This window comes from Cetorhinus maximus, chromosome 13 (genome assembly GCF_964194155.1).
Source record: "Cetorhinus maximus chromosome 13, sCetMax3.hap1.1, whole genome shotgun sequence".
NCBI lineage: Eukaryota > Metazoa > Chordata > Chondrichthyes > Lamniformes > Cetorhinidae > Cetorhinus > Cetorhinus maximus.
The window spans coordinates 121,947,283-121,974,037 of record NC_135891.1 but is presented as its reverse complement, the minus strand read 5'-3'; the positions used below and the strand labels follow the sequence as shown (position 1 = coordinate 121,974,037).

At 46.8% G+C, this 26,755-nt stretch overlaps 1 protein-coding gene across 1 annotated transcript in view; it reads right to left on the bottom strand.

The window, feature by feature from the left end:
• Window positions 1–26,755, bottom strand: part of LOC144689089 (microtubule-associated serine/threonine-protein kinase 3-like) — a 185,666-nt gene that overhangs the window by 47,724 nt on the left and 111,187 nt on the right. The window contains exons 17-19 of the mRNA XM_078556239.1: window positions 21,068–21,190; window positions 19,076–19,188; window positions 15,045–15,169 (exon numbers count right to left, since the gene is read on the bottom strand). Coding sequence (XP_078412365.1) covers window positions 15,045–15,169; window positions 19,076–19,188; window positions 21,068–21,190 — 361 coding nt within the window. The remainder of the gene's footprint in view (window positions 1–15,044; window positions 15,170–19,075; window positions 19,189–21,067; window positions 21,191–26,755) is intronic.

The window sequence follows — 26,755 nt, the reverse complement described above, 5'->3', positions numbered from 1 at the left end:
GGTTGGCAGGTCCCAGTGATTGGGTAGGGTGGCATGTTGGACAGAGCAGGGGGATAGGGTGGTCCCAGGGAGGCAAAACCGTGGACGCAAGCCTCCAATTTGGATAAGGGGCCCGGAGATATCCCCCACCCCTTCACTGGCCAGCTGCCCGCAGGGTTAAACTTGCCGGGCTACACATTGGGGTGCAGGCCTCTCTTACTGCTCATGAAATCTGAATGGCGATGGAACAAAGCCCCTGACTGGGCAATAATAACCCATCTAAAGGCCTCAATTGGTGGGGTGGGCCAACCGATGCCTCCCCCACCACCTGTAAAATTGTGGTGGGGTGGGTGGGCAGGTGGTGGGCATGCTGCCAATGGCACAACCTCTAATTTACAGGTCCGCCCACCTGTTTTCCTACCAGCGGGTGACCCAGGTGTAGGAGCTCACTCCTGCCCCCTAGTCTCTCGCTGTGTAATGCTCCCAGTCACTAAATTATCAAAGCTCTTATCTGATATCCAGTACTGGATGAACAAAAATGTCATTCAATTTAATGTAGGGAAGATTAAAGCCATTGTCATTGGTCCCCACTACAAATTCTGTTCCTCTTCCTGATAAGTATCTAACCTTAAACCAGATTATTTACATCCTTCCCGCCAACTAAACATTGAGAAGGATCCGGTCCCCACCGAAACATTGATATCATATTTGACCCAAGATGAGTTTCAGGCCACACATTCGTGTCATCACCAGCAGCACCTTCCCACTTTCCATCACAGCCCAACTCTGCCCCTGCCACATGGGGGGTTGTCTCATGTTAAAGGCACCATAGATACAAGAATGGGGCTCATTAGCTCTGTTGGCTAGATAGCTACCATGTGATTCAGAATAATGCCAACAGCATGGGTTCAATTCCTGTTCTGGCTGCGATAGACTTAGGTCTTGCCTCCTTGCCCTGCCCCTGAGCGTGGAAAGCAATGGCAAACTACCAATGACAAAAAGCTGCCGAGAAAATGGCTCAGGATGAGGTTTCAGCAGATAATGAGCCAAGGAGTTGCCTTTGCGCAGAGCACAGGGGACAATAACAATCTACAGTTGCTGTTGAAGCAATCTGCTGCCCCCTGTAGTGACAATATGTTATAGAACTGTCTACCGCACCCTTGTGTCTGCCTCTATACGGTCACTCTCCCACCCTTAGGGTGCGATTTTCCAGTCCTGTCAGCAGCAGGCATGATGGCGGGCAGGACGAGGAAGTGTGGAGAGTGCCCAAAAGCCAGGTACCTGCCGGCATAAAAATAGGTCGCAATTTTCCTTGGCTGGATATCACCATTTGACTTGGTGTGTTGTGTGCTGGTGGGTGTCCAGTTCACAGCTGATGTCATTCAAAACCTCAAGAATGTAGTGCTTGGTCCCGACCGCACATGTGGTCTCAAGGCGGCTCAAGGGGTGCGGTGGACTCCTGTCTGAGCGTAACCCTGCTCGGATGGAGTTTCACATTGGCCCCAAACCTCAAAACCTCCCTTGGGAGCCGAGGCCCCACAACTTGAGCCGTCTCATGGAGATTCCCTCCATGCCCTTTCATTCGGTGTGGAGGGGTTTCCTGTATGGACTGCTGCTGCACACCCTTCACATCCTCACCCTCGCCAACTGTCTGGCCAGCGCCTAGCGCTCCGTCCAGCTGTTTGATGGTGGCGGGGTTCCCAGTGGAGCGCTTTCTATGTGGGAGTCCTTCCACTTTCCATCATGGATCTGGCACAGAGGTTGCTGCATGCAGCAGTCCTGTACAACTGTAGGCTCCAATGGTTCACAGACTCCCAGGCCGCCTGCAGCCTCACAAAAGGTAAGTCTACAGGTACAGCAGGTAATGAGGAAAGCTAATAGAATGTTATTGCTTATTACGAGGGGAATTGATTACACAAGTAGGGAGTTTATGCTTCAGTTGTACTGGTGAGACCACATCTGGAGTACTGTGTACATTATTGGTCTCCTTATTTAAAGAAAGATGTAAATATGTTGGAAGCAGTTCAGGGAAGGTTTACTAGACTAGTACCTGGAATGGATGGGTTGTCTTATGAGGAAAAGCTGGATAGGTTAGACTTGTATCCACTGGAGTTTAGTAGAGTAAGAGGCGACTTAATTGAAACCTTTAAGATCCTGAGGGGTCTTGACAGGGTGGATGTGGAGAGGATGTTTCCTCTTGTGGGAGAATCTAGAACTAGGGGTCACTGTTTAATAATAAGGGGTCACTCATTTTAAGACAGAGATGAGGAGAATTTTTTTCTCTCAGAGGGTTGAGAGTCTTTAGAACTCTCTTCCTCAAAATGTCGTGGGAGCAGAGTCTTTGAATATTTTTAAGGCAGAGGTAGATAGATTCCTGATTAACAAGGGGGTGAAAGATTATTGGGGACAGGCAGGAATGTGGGGTTGAGGTTACAATCAGATCAGCTGTGATCTTGTTGAATGGTGGAGCAGGCTCGAGGGGCCGAGTGGTCTCCTCCTGCTCCTAATTCATATGTTTGATTTACTCCTTGAGTTTTGGTTCCACTTCAGCCCCAAGCCCCCGATCTTTGGCCGCTCAATGTGGAGGGATCGGGCAAGGATGAGGATCTGCTTGAAAGCCTGATTCTGGGCCTGGCCAAGTTGGCCATTAACAGATCCCGGCAGTGGGCTGTCAATGGGGTTTTCTAGACCGACTGTCTGCCCCTGTTCCCTGGCTATGTTCGCGGCTCGGTGTCTCTGGAGAAGGTGCATGCGGTGTCTGTCGGCATGATTAAATTAAATCAGGGTCACAAAGCAGATACAGTCCTGTGGCTCTGTCCCAAAATTTAGAGGGATGTGCTTGGCATGCTTGTCCTGATCCCAGTCCAGGGAGGGGGAGGGTCTGCCCGTCCTGTGTCAGTCATGTCCAGCATGGTGCGCAGAGCGTGGGCAGTCCCTCACACACCGGTCCTGGGGGTTGGTGGCTTGATACTGGGCCGCAGAGCAGTCAGTCACAGTCAGGGGAGGCATTGGCAGCCTGTAGATCCCTGCGGGGATGTAATGGCTGGGATGAAAGTGACCCATGAGCACCACAAAGACTCTGTAGTTAGTGGCTGTGAGGTGACCATTGCAGGTTTATGTTCATTCATGCTTCTGTTCAATGTTTCCACAGACATGAGCACGAGTGCCCCACGGGTGAAGCAGACAACGTTGCGTTCATCTTGCCAATCAGGCAGCTAAGAAGGAGGAGGGCCCATCGCCATCAGGCTGGGCAAAGGGAAGAGCCTCACCCCGAGGAACAAGGGCCAGCGGGGCCCCCTCAAAACCCAGAAGCTGAGGCTGACAGAGCCATTGAGCGGAGGCATCTGGCAAGACCAAGGGTGTACAGAAGATGCCTATTATTCCTTCAGATGAGCGAGAGAGAGTAGCGTAGATGCCTTCACATGTCGAGGGATGTGGTGGCTCACATCTGCTACATTCACTGGGAGGAGTTGACCCTGCTCTTGAACTATGTGCCACTGAGGTGAGTGTCTCTGTGCTGGTGGAGGGTGCAGGTGAACACTGTGACAGGTCTTCATGCAGCGTGGCTGAGGATCCTCATCTGAGGTGCTGATGGGCTGGCTGTTAGTGGGCCTCTTGCTCTTCCTGCTGGTGCCTGTTGAAGAGAGAAGAGGTAATGAGTGACTGGCTGCTTAGTTACCAAAATAGCAAAGCACTCTCAGTTTCGCCTGCTGTCTGAAGAGCTGGTAATGGGTCCTCTCTGGCTTGGGTGATGCCGACCTCACCCTCAGCACAGGCACAGTCCTCGCCGGTCAGGCCTGCTCTTCATATTGAGTGAGGTGCCTGAGCTCAGGCATCCCCCTCCAGTCTGGGATCTCTCCCTGTTGTTGTGGGTGATCTTGTTCTGCATAAAGACAGATGGACAAACCACGAGCAGGACAGATGCCAAAGCAGATGATAAGCTTGCCCCCCTGCTGTGTGTGCTGGGTGGACTTCTGTAAGTGCTGAGGATGTGAGTTGTGCAGGATGTGAGAAGAGCTGAAGATGTTACAGTGTGCGAGAGAGAGTCAGTGGTGATGTCCCTTGTGCTGGTAGTGTGTAAGATCCCTGTGGACTGTAATTCTGCAAAAGCCTGATGGCTTTGTGAGAGTGAGAGGTGAGAGTGAGGAGACAGTTGACTTACTCAGGTGGAGGGAATGAGATCACTCATTGTCTTCCTGCAGAGGATGGCAGTTCTCCTCTGGGGTGGGTTAGCTCTGGCTGCCCTGGTGACCTCCTCCTAAGCTGGCGTTGGTGGACATTGGCCTCATCACGGGGGAAAAGTACATCCCGCTATTTCCTCCACAGCATCAAGGAGTACCATCCGTGCAGTGTCGCTAAACTCCAGCACTGTGGGCTTCTTACTTCTGGGGGCCATCCCTGTCCTTTTCATGACAACTCCTGGGCTGCAGAGGTTGAAGGACGTGCACGGATGTGGTTTAAATCTGGTGCTTGGAAAGATAGTCCGATGAGGTAACAGTGGGGCGGATGAATCCCAGCCTGCCCCATCCAGCGATACAGCATGCTTCACATTCATACATACAACATGAGCTGAAAAGCAGACAATGTGATGTGTAAAGCCACTATGACGACTGGTAGGAAACATGCTGCTTTTCCCACCTGCGACCACACTTAGTCTCTGGGGTGGAAAATGCCGCCCTTAGTATCTTTGTGAAACAGAGCTCCCTGCAGCCTCCTCATGTCTGTGTGTACCGGAGTTCTCTGCCTCCCCACAGTGTCTGTTCATAACTGAGCTCCCTGGATGACACTGGAGTCCATCTGCAGCCGCCTAGTTAAAAGCAAAAAACTGCAGATGCTAGAAATCCAAAACAAAAACAAAAACAAAAATACCTGGAAAAACTCAGCAAGTCTGGCAGCATCTGCGGAGAGGAACACAGTTAACGTTTCGAGTCCGTATGACTCTTCAACAGAAATAAGGAAAAATAGAAAAGAGGTGAATTATAAGCTGGTTTAAGCGGGGTGGGACAGGTAGAGCTGGATAGAGGGCCAGTGATAGGTGGAGATAAACAAAAGATGTCACAGACAAAAGGACAAAGAGGTGTTGAAGGTGGTGATATTATCTGAGGAATGTGCTAATTAAGGGTAGAAAGCAGGACGAGCAAAGTACAGATAGCCCTAGTGGGGGTGGGGTGGGTGAAGGAATCGAAATAGGCTAAAAGGTAGAGATAAAACAATGGATGGAAATACATTTAAAAATAATGGAAAGAGGTGGGAAAAGAAAAATCTATATAAATTGTTGGAAAAAACAAAAATGAGGGGGAAAATCGGAAGATGAGGTGCTGTTCCTCCAGTTTGCGTTGAGCTTCACTGGAACAATGCAGCAGGCCAAGGACAGACATGTAGGCATGAGAGCAGGGTGGAGTGTTGAAATGGCAAGTGACAGGGAGGTCTGGGTAATGCTTGCGGACAGACCGAAGGTGTTCCACAAAGCAGTCACCCAGTCTGCGTTTGATCTCTCCAATGTAGAGGAGACTGCATTGGGAGCAACGAATGCAGTAGACTAAATTGAGGGAAGTGCAAGTGAAATGCTGCTTCACTTGAAAGGAGTGTTTGGGCCCTTGGACAGTGAGGAGAGGGGAAGTAAAGGGGCAGGTGTCGCACCTTCTGCGGTTGCATGGGAAGATGTTGTGGGAGGGGGTTGAGGTGCAGGGGGTGATGGAGGAGTGGACCAGGGTGTCCCGGAGGGAACGATCCCTGCGGAATGCCGCCGGTGGGGTGAAGGGAAGATGTGTTTGGTGGTGGCATCATGCTGGAGTTGGCGGAAATGGCGGAGGATGATCCTTTGAATGTGGAGGCTGGTGGGGTGATAAGTGAGGACAAGGGGGAGCCTATCATGTTTCTGGGAGGGAGAGGAAGGTGTGAGAGTGGATGCGCGGGAGATGGGCCGGACACGGTTGAGGGCCCTGTCAACCACCGTGAGTGGAAAACCTCGGTTAAGGAAGAAGGAGGTCATGTCAGAGGAACTGTTTTTGAAAGTGGCATCATCAGAACAGATGTGACGGAGGCAAAGGAACTGAGAGAATGGGATGGAGTCCTTACAGGAAGCGGGGTGTGAGGAGCTGTAGTCGAGGTAGCTGTGGGAGTCGGTAGGCTTGTAATGAATATTGGTGGACAGTCTATCACCAGAAATTGAGACAGAGAGGTCAAGGAAGGGAAGGGAAGTGTCAGAGATGGACCATGTGAAAATGATGGAGGGGTGGAAATTGGAAGCAAAATTAATAAATTTTTCCAGGTCCAGACGAGAGCATGAAGCAGCACCGAAGTAATCATCGATGTACCAGAGAAAGAGTTGTGGGAGGGGGCCGGAGTAGGACTGGAACAAGTTGCTCCCAATGCGGTTTCCTCTACATTGGAGAGACCAATCGCAGACTGGGTGACCGCTTTGCGGAACACCTTCGGTCTGTCCGCAAGCATTACCCAGACCTCCCTGTCGCTTGCCATTACAACACTCAACCCTACTCTCATGCCCACATGTCCGTCACCCCCACTAGGGCTATCTGTACCTTGCTCGTCCTGCTTTCTACCCTTAATTAGCACATTCCTTAGATAATTTCACCACCTCCAGCACCTCTTTGTCCTTTTGTGTGACATCTTTTGGTTATCTCCACCTATCACTGACCCTCTATCCAGCTCTTCTTGTCCCACCATCCCCCCCGCCCCCCGCCTTAAACCAGCTTATATTTCACCTCTTTTCTATTTTTAATTAGTCCTGTTGAAGACTCATGCGGACTCGAAACGTTAACTGTGTTCCTCTCCGCAGATGCTGACAGACCTGCTGAGTTTTTCCAGGTATTTTTGTTTGTTTTGCAGCCCCCTAGTGTCTGTGTTTATTGGAGATCTCTGCAGCCCCCTTGTGTCTGTGTTTATTGGAGCTCTCTGAGCCCCCTAGTGTCTGTGTTTATTGGAGATCTCTGCAGCCCCCTAGTGTCTGTGTTTATTGGAGATCTCTGCAGCCCTCTTGTGTCTGTGTTTATTGGAGATCTCTGTAGACCCCTTGTGTCTGTGTTTATTGGAGATCTCTGCAGCCCCCTTGTGTCTGTGTTTATTGGAGATCTCTGCAGCCCCTTTGTGTCTGTGTTTATTGGAGATCTCTGCAGCCCCCTAGTATCAGTGTTTATTGGAGATCTCTGCAGCCCCCTCGTGTCTGTGTTTATTGGAGCTCTCTGAGTCCCCTAGTGTCTGTGTTTATTGGAGATCTCTGCAGCCCCCTTGTGTCTGTGTTTATTGGAGATCTCTGCAGCCCCCTAGTGTCTGTGTTTATTGGAGATCTCTGCAGCCCCCTTGTGTCGGTGTTTATTGGAGATCTCTGCAGCCCCCTTGTGTCTGCGTTTATTGGAGATCTCTGCAGCCCCCTTGTGTCTGTGTTTATTGGAGATCTCTGCAGCCCCCTTGTGTCTGTGTTTATTGGAGATCTCTGCAGCCCCTTTGTGTCTGTGTTTATTGGAGATCTCTGCAGCCCCCTAGTATCAGTGTTTATTGGAGATCTCTGCAGCCCCCTCGTGTCTGTGTTTATTGGAGCTCTCTGAGTCCCCTAGTGTCTGTGTTTATTGGAGATCTCTGCAGCCCCCTTGTGTCTGTGTTTATTGGAGATCTCTGCAGCCCCCTAGTGTCTGTGTTTATTGGAGATCTCTGCAGCCCCCTTGTGTCGGTGTTTATTGGAGATCTCTGCAGCCCCCTTGTGTCTGCGTTTATTGGAGATCTCTGTAGCCCCCTAGTGTCTGTGTTTATTGGAGATCTCTGCAGCCCCCTTGTGTCTGTGTTTATTGGAGATCTCTGCAGCCCCCATGTGTCTGTTTTTTATTGGAGATCTCTGCAGCCCCCTTGTGTCTGTGTTTATTGGAGATATCTGCAGCCCCCTTGTGTCTGTGTTTATTGGAGATCTCTGCAGCCCCCATGTGTCTGTGTTTATTGGAGATCTCTGCAGCCCCCTTGTGTCTGTGTTTATTGGAGATCTCTGTAGCCCCTAGTGTCTGTGTTTATTGGAGATCTCTGCAGCCCCCTTGTGTCTGTGTTTATTGGAGATCTCTGTAGCCCCCTAGTGTCTGTGTTTATTGGAGATCTCTGCAGCCCCCTTGTGTCTGTTTATTGGAGATCTCTGTAGCCTCCTAGTGTCTGTGTTTATTGGAGATCTCTGCAGCCCCCAATGTCTGTGTTTATTGGTGATCTCTGCAGCCCCCATGTGTCTGTGTTTATTGGAGATCTCTGTAGCCCCTAGTGTCTGTGTTTATTGGTGATCTCTGTAGCCCCCTAGTGTCTGTGTTTATTGGAGATCTCTGCAGTCCCCTTGTGTCTGTGTTTATTGGAGATCTCTGTAGCCCCCTGGTATCTGTGTTTATTGGAGATCTCTGTAGTCCCCTAGTGTCTGTGTTTATTGGAGATCTCTGCAGCCCCCTAGTGTCTGTGTTTATTGGAGATCTCTGTAGCCCCCTAGTGTCTGTGTTTATTGGAGATCTCTGCAGTCCCCTAGTGTCTGTGTTTATTGGAGATCTCTGCAGCCCCCTAGTGTCTGTGTTTATTGGAGATCTCTGCAGCCCCCTAGTGTCTGTGTTTATTGGAGATCTCTGTAGTCCCCTGGTGTCTGTGTTTATTGGAGATCTCTGCAGCCCCCTTGTGTCTGTGTTTATTGGAGATCTCTGCAGCCCCCTAGTGTCTGTGTTTATTGGAGATCTCTGCAGCCCCCTTGTGTCTGTGTTTATTGGAGATCTCTGCAGCCCCCTTCTGTCTGTGTTTATTGGAGATCTCTGCAGCCCCCTAGTGTCTGTGTTTATTGGAGATGTCTGCAGCCCCCTAGTGTCTGTGTTTATTGGAGATCTCTGCAGCCCCCTTGTGTCTGTGTTTATTGGAGATCTCTGCAGCCCCCTAGTGTCTGTGTTTATTGGAGATATCTGCAGTCCCCCTAGTATCTGTGTTTATTGGAGATCTCTGTAGCCCCTGGTGTCTGTGTTTATTCGAGGTCTCTGCAGCCCCCTTGTGTCTGTGTTTATTGGAGATCTCTGCAGCGCCCTTGTGTCTGTGTTTATTGGAGATCTCTGCAGCCCATTTGAGTCTGTGTTTATTGGAGATCTCTGCAGCCCCCTTGTGTCTGTGTTTATTGGAGATCTCTGTAGCCCCCTAGTGTCTGTGTTTATTGGAGATCTCTGCAGCCCCCTTGTGTCTGTTTATTGGAGATCTCTGTAGTCCCCTAGTGTCTGTGTTTATTGGAGATCTCTGCAGCCCCAATGTCTGTGTTTATTGGCGATCTCTGCAGCCCCCATGTGTCTGTGTTTATTGGAGATCTCTGTAGCCCCTAGTGTCTGTGTTTATTGGAGATCTCTGTAGCCCCCTAGTGTCTGTGTTTATTGGAGATCTCTGCAGCCCCCTTGTGTCTGTGTTTATTGGAGATCTCTGTAGCCCCCTGGTATCTGTGTTTATTGGAGATCTCTGTAGTCCCCTAGTGTCTGTGTTTATTGGAGATCTCTGCAGCCCCCTAGTGTCTGTGTTTATTGGAGATCTCTGCAGCCCCCTAGTGTCTGTGTTTATTGGAGATTCCTGTAGCCCCCTAGTGTCTGTGTTTATTGGAGATCTCTGCAGCCCCCTTGTGTCTGTGTTTATTGGAGATCTCTGCAGCCCCCTAGTGTCTGTGTTTATTGGAGATATCTGCAGTCCCCCTAGTATCTGTGTTTATTGGAGATCTCTGTAGCCCCTGGTGTCTGTGTTTATTGGAGATCTCTGCAGCCCCCTAGTGTCTGTGTTTATTGGAGATCTCTGCAGCCCCCTTGTGTCTGTGTTTATTGCAGATCTCTGTAGACCCCTAGTGTCTGTGTTTATTGGAGATCTCTGCAGCCCCCTTGTGTCTGTGTTTATTGGAGATCTCTGTAGCCCCCTAGTGTCTGTTTTTATTGGAGATCTCTGCAGCCCCCTTGTGCCTGTGTTTATTGGAGATCTCTGCAGCCCCCTAGTCTCTGTGTTTATTGGAGATCTCTGCAGCCCCCTTGTGTCTGTGTTTATTGGAGATCTCTGCAGCCCCCTTGTGTCTGTGTTTATTGGAGATCTCTGCAGCCCCCTTCTGTCTGTGTTTATTGGAGATCTCTGTAGCCCCCTTGTGTCTGTGTTTATTGGAGATCTCTGCAGCCCCCAATGTCTGTGTTTATTGGAGATCTCTGCAGCCCCCTAGTGTCTGTGTTTATTAGAGATATCTGCAGCCCCCTAGTGTCTGTGTTTATTGGAGATTTCTGTAGCCCCCTTGTGTCTGTGTTTATTGGAGATCTCTGCAGCCCCCAATGTCTGTGTTTATTGGAGATCTCTGCAGCCCCCTAGTGTCTGTGTTTATTGGAGATCTCTGCAGCCCCCTTGTGTCTGTGTTTATTGGAGATCTCTGCAGCCCCCTAGTGTCTGTGTTTATTATAGATCTCTGCAGCCCCCTTGTGTCTGTGTTTATTGGAGATCTCTGCAGCCCCCTTGTGTCTGTGTTTATTGGAGATCTCTGCAGCCCCCTTGTGTCTGTGTTTATTGGAGATCTCTGCAGCCCCCTAGTGTCTGTGTTTATTGGAGATCTCTGCAGCCCCCAATGTCTGTGTTTATTGGAGATCTCTGCAGCCCCCTAGTGTCTGTGTTTATTGGAGATCTCTGCAGCCCCCAAGTGTCTGTGTTTATTGGAGATCTCTGTAGCCCCCTTGTGTCTGTGTTTATTGGAGATCTCTGCAGCCCCCAATGTCTGTGTTTATTGGCGATCTCTGCAGCCCCCATGTGTCTGTGTTTATTGGAGATCTCTGTAGCCCCTAGTGTCTGTGTTTATTGGAGATCTCTGTAGCCCCCTAGTGTCTGTGTTTATTGGAGATCTCTGCAGCCCCCTTGTGTCTGTGTTTATTGGAGATCTCTGTAGCCCCCTGGTATCTGTGTTTATTGGAGATCTCTGTAGTCCCCTAGTGTCTGTGTTTATTGGAGATCTCTGCAGCCCCCTAGTGTCTGTGTTTATTGGAGATCTCTGCAGCCCCCTAGTGTCTGTGTTTATTGGAGATTCCTGTAGCCCCCTAGTGTCTGTGTTTATTGGAGATCTCTGCAGCCCCCTTGTGTCTGTGTTTATTGGAGATCTCTGCAGCCCCCTAGTGTCTGTGTTTATTGGAGATATCTGCAGTCCCCCTAGTATCTGTGTTTATTGGAGATCTCTGTAGCCCCTGGTGTCTGTGTTTATTGGAGATCTCTGCAGCCCCCTAGTGTCTGTGTTTATTGGAGATCTCTGCAGCCCCCTTGTGTCTGTGTTTATTGCAGATCTCTGTAGACCCCTAGTGTCTGTGTTTATTGGAGATCTCTGCAGCCCCCTTGTGTCTGTGTTTATTGGAGATCTCTGTAGCCCCCTAGTGTCTGTTTTTATTGGAGATCTCTGCAGCCCCCTTGTGCCTGTGTTTATTGGAGATCTCTGCAGCCCCCTAGTCTCTGTGTTTATTGGAGATCTCTGCAGCCCCCTTGTGTCTGTGTTTATTGGAGATCTCTGCAGCCCCCTTGTGTCTGTGTTTATTGGAGATCTCTGCAGCCCCCTTCTGTCTGTGTTTATTGGAGATCTCTGTAGCCCCCTTGTGTCTGTGTTTATTGGAGATCTCTGCAGCCCCCAATGTCTGTGTTTATTGGAGATCTCTGCAGCCCCCTAGTGTCTGTGTTTATTAGAGATATCTGCAGCCCCCTAGTGTCTGTGTTTATTGGAGATTTCTGTAGCCCCCTTGTGTCTGTGTTTATTGGAGATCTCTGCAGCCCCCAATGTCTGTGTTTATTGGAGATCTCTGCAGCCCCCTAGTGTCTGTGTTTATTGGAGATCTCTGCAGCCCCCTTGTGTCTGTGTTTATTGGAGATCTCTGCAGCCCCCTAGTGTCTGTGTTTATTATAGATCTCTGCAGCCCCCTTGTGTCTGTGTTTATTGGAGATCTCTGCAGCCCCCTTGTGTCTGTGTTTATTGGAGATCTCTGCAGCCCCCTTGTGTCTGTGTTTATTGGAGATCTCTGCAGCCCCCTAGTGTCTGTGTTTATTGGAGATCTCTGCAGCCCCCTTGTGTCTGTGTTTATTGGAGATCTCTGCAGCCCCCTAGTGTCTGTGTTTATTGGAGATCTCTGCAGCCCCCTTGTGCCTGTGTTTATTGGAAATCTCTGCAGCCCCCTTGTGTCTGTGTTTATTGGAGATCTCTGCAGCCCCCTAGTGTCTGTGTTTATTGGAGATCTCTGCAGCCCCCTTGTGTCTGTGTTTATTGGAGATCTCTGTAGACCCCTTGTGTCTGTGTTTATTGGAGATCTCTGCAGCCCCCTAGTGTCTGTGTTTATTGGAGATCTCTGCAGCCCCCTTGTGTCTGTGTTTATTGGAGATCTCTCTAGACCCCTAGTGTCTGTGTTTATTGGAGATCTCTGCAGCCCCCTTGTGCCTGTGTTTATTGGAGATCTCTGTAGCCCCCCAGTGTCTGTGTTTATTGGAGATCTCTGCAGCCCCCTAGTGTCTGTGTTTATTGGAGATCTCTGCAGCCCCCTTGTGTCTGTGTTTATTGGAGATCTCTGCAGCCCCCTTGTGTCTGTGTTTATTGGAGATCTCTGCAGCCCCCTTGTGTCTGTGTTTATTGGAGATCTCTGCAGCCCCCTTGTGTCTGTGTTTATTGGAGATCTCTGTAGCCCCCTTGTGTCTGTGTTTATTGGAGATCTCTGCAGCCCCCAATGTCTGTGTTTATTGGAGATCTCTGCAGCCCCCTTGTGTCTGTGTTTATTAGAGATCTCTGCAGCCCCCAAGTGTCTGTGTTTATTGGAGATCTCTGTAGCCCCCTTGTGTCTGTGTTTATTGGAGATCTCTGCAGCCCCCAATGTCTGTGTTTATTGGAGATCTCTGCAGCCCCCTAGTGTCTGTGTTTATTGGAGATCTCTGCAGCCCCCTTGTGTCTGTGTTTATTGGAGATCTCTGCAGCCCCCTAGTGTCTGTGTTTATTGGAGATCTCTGCAGCCCCCAAGTGTCTGTGTTTATTGGAGATCTCTGTAGCCCCCTTGGGTCTGTGTTTATTGGAGATCTCTGCAGCCCCCAATGTCTGTGTTTATTGGAGATCTCTGCAGCCCCCTAGTGTCTGTGTTTATTGGAGATCTCTGCAGCCCCCAATGTCTGTGTTTATTGGAGATCTCTGCAGCCCCCTAGTGTCTGTGTTTATTAGAGATCTCTGCAGCCCCCTAGTGTCTGTGTTTATTGGAGATCTCTGCAGCCCCCTAGTGTCTGTGTTTATTGGAGATCTCTGCAGCCCCCTTGTGTCTGTGTTTATTGGAGATCTCTGCAGCCCCCTAGTGTCTGTGTTTATTGGAGATCTCTGCAGCCCCCTTGTGTCTGTGTTTATTGGAGATCTCTGCAGCCCCCTAGTGTCTGTGTTTATTGGAGATCTCTGCAGCCCCCAATGTCTGTGTTTATTGGAGATCTCTGCAGCCCCCTAGTGTCTGTGTTTATTGGAGATCTCTGCAGCCCCCAAGTGTCTGTGTTTATTGGAGATCTCTGTAGCCCCCTTGTGTCTGTGTTTATTGGAGATCTCTGCAGCCCCCAATGTCTGTGTTTATTGGAGATCTCTGCAGCCCCCTAGTGTCTGTGTTTATTGGAGATCTCTGCAGCCCCCAATGTCTGTGTTTATTGGAGATCTCTGCAGCCCCCTAGTGTCTGTGTTTATTAGAGATCTCTGCAGCCCCCTTGTGTCTGTGTTTATTGGAGATCTCTGCAGCCCCCTAGTGTCTGTGTTTATTGGAGATCTCTGCAGCCCCCTTGTGTCTGTGTTTATTGGAGATCTCTGCAGCCCCCTAGTGTCTGTGTTTATTGGAGATCTCTGCAGCCCCCTTGTGTCTGTGTTTATTGGAGATCTCTGCAGCCCCCTAGTGTCTGTGTTTATTGGAGATCTCTGCAGCCCCCTTGTGTCTGTGTTTATTGGAGATCTCTGTAGCCCCTGGTGTCTGTGTTTATTGGAGGTCTCTGCAGGCTCCTAGTGTCTGTGTTTATTGGAGATCTCTGCAGCCCCCTTGTGTCTGTGTTTATTGGAGATATCTGCAGTCCCCTTGTGTCTGTGTTTATTGGATATCTCTGCAGCCCCCTTGTGTCTTTGTTTATTGGAGATCTCTGCAGCCCCCTTGTGTCTGTGTTTATTGGAGATCTCTGCAGCCCCCTTGTGTCTGTGTTTATTGGAGATATCTGCAGTCCCCTTGTGTCTGTGTTTATTGGAGATCTCTGCAGCCCCCTTGTGTCTGTGTTTATTGGAGATCTCTGCAGGCTCCTAATGTCTGTGTTTATTGGAGATCACTGCAGCCCCCTTGTGTCTGTGTTTATTGGAGATATCTGCAGTCCCCTAGTATCTGTGTTTATTGGAGATCTCTGCAGCCCCCTTGTGTCTGTGCAATGGAGATTTTTTCCTCCACAAATGTTTGTTTAATCGAGCTTCTTGCTTCCCTGTAGTAGCAGTGTACACTGGAGCCCTCTCCCTCCCAGTAGCTCTCTAATGCAGCTCTCTGCCACCACCGTGTGTGTGTGTGTGTATAAAATGAAGGTTCCTGCCTTTGCTGGTATGTGTAATAAGATCAGAATATATGTCAAACAGCCCCTGAAGCCTGCTCTGCCAGTCAACAGCATTTCCCTGATATCTCTCTGTGATGGCACCCTCTAGCTGCTGTGGTGTGTGTGTATTATGGAGCTCTTTGCCTCCACCTGAATAAACATTTCATTTTACTAAGAATCATTTAAATTCAGAGCCTTTGAACCCAAGTCCAACTCACAGTTTCTTCCCCTGCCTGCACCTCCATGGCAATTATTGGGTGGAGGTGCTTGATGTTCCTTATATTACATCGTGTGATTCCAGTTGCTGCTGATATCAGGTGGTGCAGTGGTTGGAGAGCTACATTGGGACTTGGTTCCTGCTCCTAATCACTGTCCTGTGTATAGCCTTGGTCACTTCTCCAGAATCAGAAACACTGAGGACACTCATTGTCTGAACCCAGACATTTGGTTTTGCTATTTCACAGGAACCAAGTGGCCCTAGCCAGGACTGGGAGCAGCTCTGTTCTTACCTGGGGCTTACACTCAATGTGCTCTTCGGGCTGCTCTGCTCTCCTCGTTCCTCACTGTGGCTGCATTCAGATGATGAGATGTTCAGACTGGAGGGAGCTGCCAAATGTTCAGAGCTACTGTAAACCTGTAACATGGTCAAAAAAATAAAAACTCACAACCTGAAAATTAAACCAACTAAAGACAGAAATATAAGAATGAATTGTAAGACTTGTAATGCCACAGAATTATATCACAAACCCTCCACATTAGGAATCCATTTTATGAAATTAGGTTAATACATAAAGCAAGATGACAGCAACGTGATAATCTATAGTTTCTCCATTGGTTGAACAAGGTTGTGCCCAAAGTATTGGGGAATGCTTTCAAACAGCATTAACATACACCAGAAACAGAAATGGGAGCCAATTTAACATCTTGTGTCAAGGACAAGACTTTACTGACTCAGTACTGATCTTACGACAGTGAAGCACTCGATAAGAACATAAACAAGAGTAGACCATTCATCCCTCAAGCCTGCTCTGTCAGTCAGTAAGATCATGGCTTATTTGATATGGCCTCAACTCTACTTTCCTGCTTGTCCCATAACCCTTGACACCCTTGTCAATGAAAAATCTGTCTAACTCAGCCTTGAATGTATTCAGTGACCCAGCCTCCACTGCTCTCTGGTGAAGAAAATTCCAAAGACTAATGACCCTCTGAGAGAAGAAATTCGTCCTCATCTCCATCTTAAATGGGAGACCCCTTATTTTTAACCATGCCCCCCTAGTTCTAGATTCCCCCATGAGGGGAAATATCCTTTTAGCATCCACCCTGTTAAGCCTCCTCAGAATCTTTTGTTTCAATAAGATCACTTCTCATTTTTCTAAACTCTAATGGGTACAGGCCCAACCTGTTCAACCTTTCCTCATAAGGAAACCCCTTCAACCCAGGAGTCAGCCTAGTAACCCTTCTTTAAACTGCCTCCAATGCAAGTTATATCCCTTCTTAAATAAGGTGATCAAAACTGCACTCAGTGCCAATGCCATTTTCAGTTGCAGCATCACTTCCCTACTTTAATACTCAATCCTCCTTACAATAAAAGCCAAAATTCCGTTTGCCTTTCTAATTACTTGCTCTACCTGGATGCTGACTTTTTGTGATTCATGAACAATGACACCCAGATGCCTCTGTCCCACAGCATTCTGCAGTCTCTCTCCATTTGAATAATATTCTGCTTTTCTATTCTGTCTGCCAAAGTGGACAACCTCACATTTTCCTACATTATATTTCATCTGCCAAATTTTTGCTCATTCACTTAACCTGTCTATATTCCTTAGCAGAATCTTTGTTTCCTCCTCACAACTTGCTTTCCTACCTATCTTTGTATCAGCAGCAAATTTGGCTACAATATAGTTGGGTCCCTTCATCCAAGTCATTAATAACTGAGGCCCCAGCACTGATCAATGTGGCACTCCACTAGTTACAGTTTGCCAACCTGAAAATGACCCATTTATCCCAACTCTCAGTTTCCTGTTAGCCAATCCTCTATCCAAGCTAATATATCATCCCCAACACTCCTCTTATCTTGTCTAGCAGCTTATGTGACAACTTAGCAAATGTCTTTTAGAAATCAAAATATACTGCATCTATTGGTTCCCCTTTATCCATCCTGCTTGCTACACCCTCAAACAACTCTAATAAATATATCAAACATGATTTCCCTTTCACAAAACTATGTTCACTCAGTTTGATTGTATAATGATTTTCTAAATACCTTGCTATTACTCCTTAATAATGGAGTTTAGCATTTTCCCAATTACAGATATTAGGGTAACTGGCCTGTTGTTTTCTGCTTTCTGCCTCCCCCCCTTCTTGACTAGAGGTGTTACATTTGCAGTCTTCCAATCCGCTGGGACCTTTCCAGAACCTAGGGAATTTTGGAAGATTACAACCAATGCATCGACTATCTCTGCAGCTACTTCCTTTAAGACCCTTGGATGCAGCCATTTGCCCCTGGTGGCTTTGTCAGCCTTTATTCCCATTAGTTTTCTCATTACTTTTTCTCTTGTCATTGTGATTTTTCTTAAGTTCCTCCCTCACTTTTGCTTCTTGATTTTCTACTATTCTTGTGTGGCTTTTTATCTTTTACTGTGAAGACAGATACAAAATACTTGTTTAAAATCTCTGCCATTTCCTTGTTCCCCATTATTAATTTCTCAGTCTCACCCTCTAATGCACCAATACTCACTTTAGCTACTCTTTTCCTTTTTGTGTACATTAGAAGCTTTTATTGTCAGTTTTTATATTTCTTGCTAGTTTGCTCTTATACTCCAATTTCTCCCTCTTTATCATTTTATAGTCATCCTTCGCTGGTTTCTAAAACATTCCCAATCTTTTGACCTATCAATAATCTTTGTTGCATTATACATCTTTTCTTTCAATTTGATACCACTCTTAACTTCCTCACTTAGCCACGGAGAGTGCATCCTTCTTGTACAGTCTTTCTTCCTCAATGAAAAATATCTTTGTTCAGAGTTATGAAATATCTCCTTAAATGTCTGCTACTGCATTTCCATTGTCTTACCTTTTAACCTTTTTCTCCCATTCCGCTTTAGCGATCTTTGTCTTCAGAAATACAAACATAGGAAAAAGGACTTAGGAGCAGGAGCAGGAGTAGGCCATTCGGGCCTTCGAGGCTGCTCTGCTATTCAATAAGATTATGGCTGATCTGGTTGTGGTCTCAACTCCACTTTGCCACCTGTCCCCATTATCCTTGACTCCCTTGTTTATCAAAAATCCGTCAAACTCAGCCTGGAATAACTTCAATGGCCCAGCCTCCACTGCTTTCTGAGGAAGAGAATTTCATAGACTAACAGCTCTCTGAGAGAAAGAATTTCTCCTAATCTCCATCTTAAAAGGGAGAACTCATTCTTAAACTGTGTCCACTAGTTCTAGTCTTCCCAATAATAGGAAACATCCTCCAGATATCCACCCTATCAAGTCCCCTCAGGATTTTATGTTTCAATAAGATCATCTCTCATTCTTCTAAACTCCAATGGGTATAGGCCCAACCTGTTCAACTTTTCTTCATTATATAAGCCCTTCATCCCAGGAATGAGCCGAGTGAACCATTATTTGCTTTTATTTAAGTTTAAAACACTAGTTTTGACCCACATTTTTCACTCTTAAACTGAAAGTGAAATCCAATCATGTTATGATCACTCGTGCCTAGAAGATCCTTTACTATGATGTCCTTAACTAATTGTGTCTCTTTACACATTACCAGGTCAAAAATAGTGTGTATCCTGGTAGGTTTCAGAATGTATTGTTCTAAGAAACTGTCCCAATACACTCTATGAACTCAACTCTCAGGCTACCATTGCAAATTTGATTTGTCCATTAAATGTCGATCAAAGTCACCCATGAGTATTGCAGTGCCCCCTCAGTACTGACTGTCCAACGGTGTGGCACTCCCTCAGTACTGACCCTCCCAACAGTGCATCACTCTCTCAGTGCTGACCCTCTGACAGTGCAGCACTCCCTCAGTACTGACCCTCCCAACAGTGCAGCACTCCCTCAGTATTGACCCTCCCACCAGTGCAGCACTCCCTCAGTACTGACCCTCCCAACAGTGCAGCACTCCCTCAGTACTGACCCTCCCAACAGTGCAGCACTCCCTCAGTACTGACCCTCCCACCAGTGCAGCACTCCCTCAGTACTGACCCTCCCAACAGTGCAGCACTCTCTCAGTGCTGACCCTCCGACAGTACAGCACTCCCTCAGTACTGACTCTCTGACATGCAGCACTCCCTCAGTACTGACCCCCAGACAGTGCAGCACTCCCTCAGTACTGACCCTCCCAACAGTGCAACACTCTCTCAGTGCTGACCCTCTGACAGTGCAGCACTCCCTCAGTACTGACTCTCTGACATGCAGCACTCCCTCAGTAAAGACCCTCTGACATTGCAAAGTTTCCTAATACTGGCCCTCTGATAGTGCAGTACTTCCTCAGTAGTGCATTGGAGCTTTGCACATTTTGCACCCACCATACCTTACTGAATCGGTGTGAACACGATGAAAACTGTCTGATCTCCAGAGACGATTCTTCATCATTCGTGTCCTCATCCTCCTCTGATGCTAAGTGATGATACTTCTCCGAGCGTGCTGCATATACATAAAGAATAATTTACTCATAGCGAATCAGCCCAGGATCCACATGGATGTAATGACTCGACACATGGCCACTTGGGTTAATCACCGGATACAGTCACACCAGAGAAAATCAATTGAAATAGTGGCATTGGGATAATCACTAGACAAATGGTCACTGGGCCTAGTGACAATGGAGATAATCACTGGACCCAGTGACAGGAAACGCTGTTGATGTGGTGTATATGGATTTTCAAAAGGCATTTGATACAGTGACTTTTTTTCTATTCATTCATGGGATGTGGGCATCACCAGCCAGGCCAGCATTTATTACCCATCCCTAGTTGCCCCCTAGTTCAGAGGGCATTTAAGAATCAACCATTGTAGGCCAGACCAGGTAAGGACAGCAGATTTCCTTCCCTAAAGGGCATAACAATTGACAATGGTTTAATGGTCACTTTTCATTCCAGATTTTTATTGAATTCAAATTCCACCATCTGCCGTAGTGGGATTCTAACCCAGAGCATTATCCTGGGTCTCTGGAACACTAGTCCAGCGACAATACCACTACGCCATCACCTCCCCCTAGCAAAATTCTAGTCATGGAGTAAAAGGGAAAGTAGGCACTTGGATAAGAAATTGGCTGAGTGACAGGAAACAGAGAGCAGTGATAAATGGTTGCTTTCAATTGGGAAGAAGGTTTGTAGTGAAGTTCCCCAAGGGTCAGTGTTGGGACCCTTGCTCTTCCTGATATATATTAATGACCTACGCTGTGGTGTTCAGGGCATGATTTCAAAATTTGCAGATGATATGACGATTGGAAACGCTGCCAATTGTGATGAGGATAGTCTTGATCTTCAAAAGGACATAGACATGTTGGTGGATTGAGCAGACAAGTGGCAGATGAAGTTCAATGCAGAAAAGTGTGAGGTGATTCATTTTGGCAGGAAGAATATGGTGAGACAGTATAAGATAAAGGGAGAAGCTTTAAAGGAGGTTCAGGAACAGAGGGACCTCAGTGTGTACATACATAAGTCATTGAAGATGGCAGGGCATGATGAGAGAGCAGTTAATAAAGCATGTAGTATCTTAGGCCTTATTAATGGGGGCATTGAGTACAAGAGCAAGGAGGTCATGTTGAACTTGTTTAAGACACTAGTTATGCCCCATCTGGAGTACTACGTCCAGTTCTGGGTGACATACTTGAGGGAGGATGTGAAGGCATTGGAGAGAGTACAGAGGAGATTCACAAGAATGATTCCCAGGATGAAGAACTGTAGCTATGAGGATAGATTGGAGAGGTTAGGACTGTTTTCCTTGGAGAAAAGAAGGCTGAGAGGAGACTTGATAAAGGTATTCAAGATACTGAGGGGTCCTGAGAAATTGTTCCCACTCAAGAGAACATCAAGAACTAGAGGGTGCAGAATCAAAATAATTGGCAAAAGGAATAAATGTGATATGAGGAAAAATGATTTCACCCAGAGGGTGGTTGGAGTCTGAAATGAGCTTCCTGAAAGGGTGGTGGAGATAGGTTCGATTGAGGTATTCAAAAGGGAATTGGGATTGCTACCTGAAAAGAGAGAATGTGTAAGGTTACGGGGATAAAGCAGGGGAGTAGGACTAGGTGGAATGCTCTTTCAGAGAGCCAGTGTAGACTCAATGGGCTGAATGGCCTCCTTCTGCACTGTAAAGATGCTGTGATACAATGGGGATCATCAGTAGACCCAGTGACAATGGGGATAACTATAGGACACTGGTCATTGCTGATCACTACTGGACACAATAACTGGCAGAGTATTATCCCATAGTGACTCTTCACCCACTCAAATGAATGAATGACTGCTCTCGTATGATTTTATATCTGACGATATTGAGCTTCCACATTTGAACTCACTGTCAAAGTAACTGGTGTCATCCTCAGACTCCAGCTGAGGGATAAACTCCGCTTTCTGACGCAATAATCCATTCCAGTCCAGCTGTATGAAGAAATTATGTTGTTTCACCTCGAGAGCCCCACCTGTACAGAAAACAGAAATAATATGGCAGATTGAGGTGTAAATCACGCCCCCTGCAGTCCCATTGCCTCTGTCCCATCCCCCACCCAATCCCATCCCCCACCCAGTCCCATTCCCCAACCAGTCCCATCCCCCTCCATCCCATCCCCCTCCATCCCATCCCCCTGGACACAGTGTTTCAGGAGACAGTCACACCCCTTAGATTAATTACATCAAACTTGGACCGTGGTCAGGGACAGGAGGGTTGACTGTGAATGAGGCAGGTATAGGGATCCAAAATTTAGCTTTGGAGGAGCCTCAGCTAGTGCCCTTGTCCAATAGGTACAAAGTTCTTGCTCCCAGTGTGGACGAGGGCACAGACTGCAGAGAGGATGAGCGAACTGACCTCAGCACCGTGGTACAGAGCACCATTCAAGTGGGGGGAGAAAAGAGAAATGTAGTAGTAATAGGAGATTGCATAGTTAGGGGAATAGATACTGTTCTCTGCAGCAAGGACAGAGAGTCCCGAAGGCAATGTTGCCTATCTGGTGCCAAGGTTAAGGACATCTCTTCTGGGCTGGAGGGGAACTTGGAGTGGGAGGGGAAGGACTCAGTTGTTGTGGTCCATGTAGGTACCAACATCATAGGTAGGACTAGGAAAGAGGTTCTGCTGAGGGACTACGAGCAGCTCAGGGATAAATTAAAAATCAGAACCACAAAGATGATAATCTCTAGATTACTACCTGAGCCATGTGCCATTTGGTGTAGGGTAAATAAGATTAGAGAGGTAAACACGTGGCTCAAAGGTTGGTATGGGAGAAATGGGTTCTGATTCATGGGGCACTGGCACCAGTACTGGGGAAGGAGAGAGCTGTCCCTTTGGGATGAGCTTCATTTGAACCATGCTGGGACCAGTGTCCTGGTGAATCTTATAACTAGGGTTGTAGATAGGACTTTAAACTAATTAGTTGGGGGGGAGGGTTCAATTGAAGGGAAGTTTAAAAAAAAAATCCAAAAAAAAACAAGAGAACAGAGGTGCAGGGTAGTGAAGAGATGAACGATAATCAAAGTGTGACAGGAGGGGCAGAAAATATAAACAGAAGAGTGCAGCAGAAATCAGAACCAGAATGAGTAATAACGGTAAACAGTCAAAGCTTAAGGATCTTTATCTGAATGCACGCAGCATTTGTAACAAGATAGATGAGTTGACGCCACAAATAGAAATAAATGGATATGACTTGATAGCTATTACAGAGACGTGGTTGTAGGGTGACCAAGACTGGGAACTCAATATTCAAGGGTTATCAACAATCCAGAAAAATAGGCAAAAAGGAAAAGGAGGTGGGGTAGCTTTGTTAATAAAGGAAGGTATCAGTGCGGTGGTGAGTAGTGATATAGGTGCAAGAGATTGTGATGGAGAATCAGTTTGGGTGGAACTAAGGAATAGCAAGAGGAAGGAGTCACGGGTAGGAGTTGTCTATAGACCCCCGAACTGTAGGACAAAGTATAAATCGGGAAATAATGGAGGCATGTAAGAAGGGCTCTACAATTGTTTTGGGTGATTTTAATCTGCATATTGACTGGACAAATCAGATTGGCAGGGGTAACATGGAAGATGAATTTGTAGAGTGCATCGGGGATTGTTTCTTAGAGAAATATGTTGCAGAACCTACCCGGGAACAGGCTATTTTTGATCTAGTAATGTGTAATGAGGTGGGATTAATAAGAGATATTGTAGTTAAGGATCCTCTAGGGGGTACCGATCTCAACATGGTAGAATTTCAAATCCGGTTTGAGGGCGAGCAACTCGGGTCTCAAACCAGTGTCCTCAACTTAAATAAGGGCAATTACAGAGGTATGAAGAAAGAGTTGTCTTAAGCGGGCTGGGAAAATAGACTAAGGGGGAGGTCAGTGGATGAGCAGTGGCAGTCATTTAAGCAGATATTTCATAACACTCAGCAAAAATTTAACTCAGTCAAAAAGAAGGACTCGATGAGAAGGATGAACCACCCATGGTTAACAAAGTGGTCAAGGAGAGTTTCCAATCAAAAAGTAAGGCATACAAAGTGGCATAAACTAGTGGGAGGCCAGAGGATTGGGAATTTTTTAGGAACCAACATCAGATGACTGAAAAGCTAATAAAGAGGGAGAAAATTGATCATGAAAGTAAATTGGCAAGAAATATAAAAACAAACAGCAAGAGCTTCTACAGGTTTATAAAAAGAGAGTAGCTAAAGTGAGCGCGGGACTCTTAGAGGATGCAACTGGAGAATTGATAACGGGGACCAGGGAAATGGCAGATAATTTAAACCAATATTTTGCATTGGTCTTCACAGTGGAGGACACTATAAACATCCCAAAGATATCAGATAAGCAAGGAGCTAATGGGAGGAAAGATCTTGTAACAGTCTCTATCATGAGGGACAAAGCATTTGAGAAACTAATGGGACTAAAGGCAGACAAGTCTCCAGGGCCTGATGGCCTGCATCCAAGGGTTTTAAAGGAAGCGGCTGCAGAGATAGTGGAGGCATTGGTTGAAATATTCCTGAACTCACTGGATTCCAGGAGGCTCCCAGTGCGTTGGAAAACCACTAATGTGACGCCCCTGTTCAAGAAGGGAGGGAGACAAAAAGCAGGAAACTATAGGCCAGTCAGCCTAATATCTGTTGTTGAGAAAATGCTAGAATCCGTTATTAAGGGAGAAATAGCAGGACATTTAGAAAAGCTTAACGCAATCAAACAGAGTCAACATGGTTTTGTAAAAGGGAAATCATGTTTGACAAATTTGCTCGAGTTCTTTGAGGATATAACAAGCAGGGTTGATAAAGGGGAACCAGTAGATGCAGTGTATTTGGATTTCTAGAAACCATTCGATAAGGTGCCAAGTAAAAGGTTATTGCACAAGATAGGGGTTCATGGTATTGGGGGTAATATATTAGCAAGACAGAGAGTCGAGATTAATGGGTCTTTTTCAGATTGAAAAGACGTAACTAGTGGAGTGCCACAAGGATCAGTCCTTTAGCCTCAATTATTTACTATCTATATTAATGACTTGGAGGAGGGGGCAGAGTGTAATGTATCCAAATTTGCTGACGATACAAAAATAGGTGGGAGGGCATGTTGCGATGAGGACATAAGAAATTTGCAAGGGGATCTAGATAGATTGAGTGGGCAAAAACTTGGCACATGGAATTTAATGTAGGAAAGTGTGAGGTCATCACTTTGGAGGGAAAATCAAGAGGCAGACTATTATTTAAATGGAGAGAGATTTCAGACTTCAAAAAGTGCAGCACAGAGGGATCTGGGTGTTCTTGTGCATGAAACACAAAAAGTTAACATGTAGGTGCAGCAAGTAATTAAGAAGGCAAATAGAATTTTGGCCTGTATTGCCAGGGGGTTGGAGTTTAAAAATAGAGAAGTCTTGTTACAACTGTACAGGGTGTTGGCGAGGCCGCAACTGGAGTACTGTGTATAGTTTTGGTCCCCGTATTTAAGAAAGGATATACCGGCATTGGAGGCAGTTCAAAAGAGATTCACTAGGGTAATTATATTAGGTGATTTCAACTTTCCCAACATTAATTGGGATAGACATAGTGTTAAGGGCTTGGATGGAGTGGATTTCTTGAAACATGTCGAACGTTTTAGGTCAATAGGTAGAGGAGAACATTTTAGGTCAATATGTAGAGGGTCCAACAAGGGACGGCACAGTGCTGGACCTAATTCAGGGGAATGAAGCCGGACAGGTGGCTGAGGTGGTGTTGGGCGAGCATTTTAGTGATAGTGACCACAACATGGTACAGTTTAAGTTTGTTATGGACAAAGAAATAGACAAGTTGCAAAAAAATGTTTTGGATTTGGGGAGAGTGGGTTTTAGTAAAATAAGGCAGGGTCTGGCCAAGGTAGACTGGGAACAGCTACTTGTGGGGAAATCTACAGAGGAACAGTGGGGGGTGTTCAAAAAGGAAATGAGGAGGGTACAGACTCAACATGTTCCCTCTAGGGTGATAGGAAGGAGTAACAAGCCCAGAGAACCATGGATGACCAGAGATATTCAGGTTACGATGAGAAGGAAAAGAGAGGCTTTTGGCAGGTACAAGGGGAGTAAATCAGCAGAGGCATTAGTGGAGTACAGACAGTGCAGGGGGAGCTTAAGAAAGCAACCAGGAGAGCAAAGAGGAGATATGAGAAAGCTCTGGCTGGTAAAAGTAGGGAAAATCCCAAGATATTCTGTAAGTATATCAATGGGAAGAGAATAACCAGGGAAAGAGTAGGGCCCATAAGGGACCATGGGGGAAATCTATGGGTGGAGCCAGAGGACATTGCTAGACTGTTGAATGAATACTTCACATCTGTCTTCACCCAAGAGAATGAGGATGAAGTTATCGAACTCGGGAAGAGAGACTGCGAGGTTCTTGAGCAAATTGATATAGGGAGTGACAAGGTATTGGAGGTGTTGGCAGGCTCAAAAGTGGACAAATCTCCAGGTCCGGATAGTTTGTGTCCCAGACTGCTGAGGGAGGCAAGGGAAGAGATCGCAGGGGCTCTGACACAAATTTTTAATTCCTCTCTGGCCACGGGGGAGGTGCCAGAGGACTGGAGAACAGCTAATGTGGTTCCGCTACTTAAGAAGGGTTGTAGAGATAAGCCAGGGAACTACAGGCCAGTGAGTCTCACGTCAGTGGTAGGGAAACTATTGGAGAAAATCCTGAAGGAGAGAATCTATCTCCACTTGGAGAGGCAAGGTTTGATCAGGGATAGTCAGCATGGCTTTGTCAGGGGGAGGTCATGCCTAACAAATTTGATTGAATTTTTTGAAGAGGCGACCAGGTGTGTAGATAAGGGTAGTGCTGTTGATGTAGTTTATATGGATTTCAGCAAAGCCTTTGACAAGTTCCCACATGGGAGACTTATAAAGAAGGCAAATGCACATGGGATACAGGGTAATTTGATAAGGTGGATTCAAAATTGGCTTAGTTGTAGAAGACAGAGGGTGATGACAGAAGGATGCTTTAGTGACTGGAATCCAGTGTCCAGTGGCATACTACAGGGATCTGTGCTGGGTCCCCTATTATTTGTCATTTATATAAACGATATAGATGACTATGTCGGGGGTAGGGTTAGTAAGTTTGCAGATGACACAAAGATTGGTTGGGTGGTTAACAGTGAGGTTGAGTGTCTTGGGCTACAGGAAGATATAGATGGGATGGTCAAATGGGCAGATAAGTGGCAGATGGAATTTAACCCGGAAAAGTGTGAGGTGATCCACTTTGGACGGAGTAATTTGACAAGGAAGTATTCAATGAATGGCATGACATTAGGAAGTTCTGAGGAACAAAGGGACCTTGGCGTGTGTGTCCATAGATCTCCGAAGGCGAAGGGGCATGTTAGTGGGGTGGTGAAAAAGGCATATGAGACACTTGCCTTTATCAATCAAGGCATAGATTACAAAAGTAGGGAGTTGTATAGAACCTTGGTGAGGCCACAGCTGGAGTACTGTGTGCAGTTCTGGTCACCACATTATAGGAAGGATGTGATTGCACTGGAGGGGGTGCAGAGGAGATTCGCTAGGATGTTGCCTGGGATTAAAC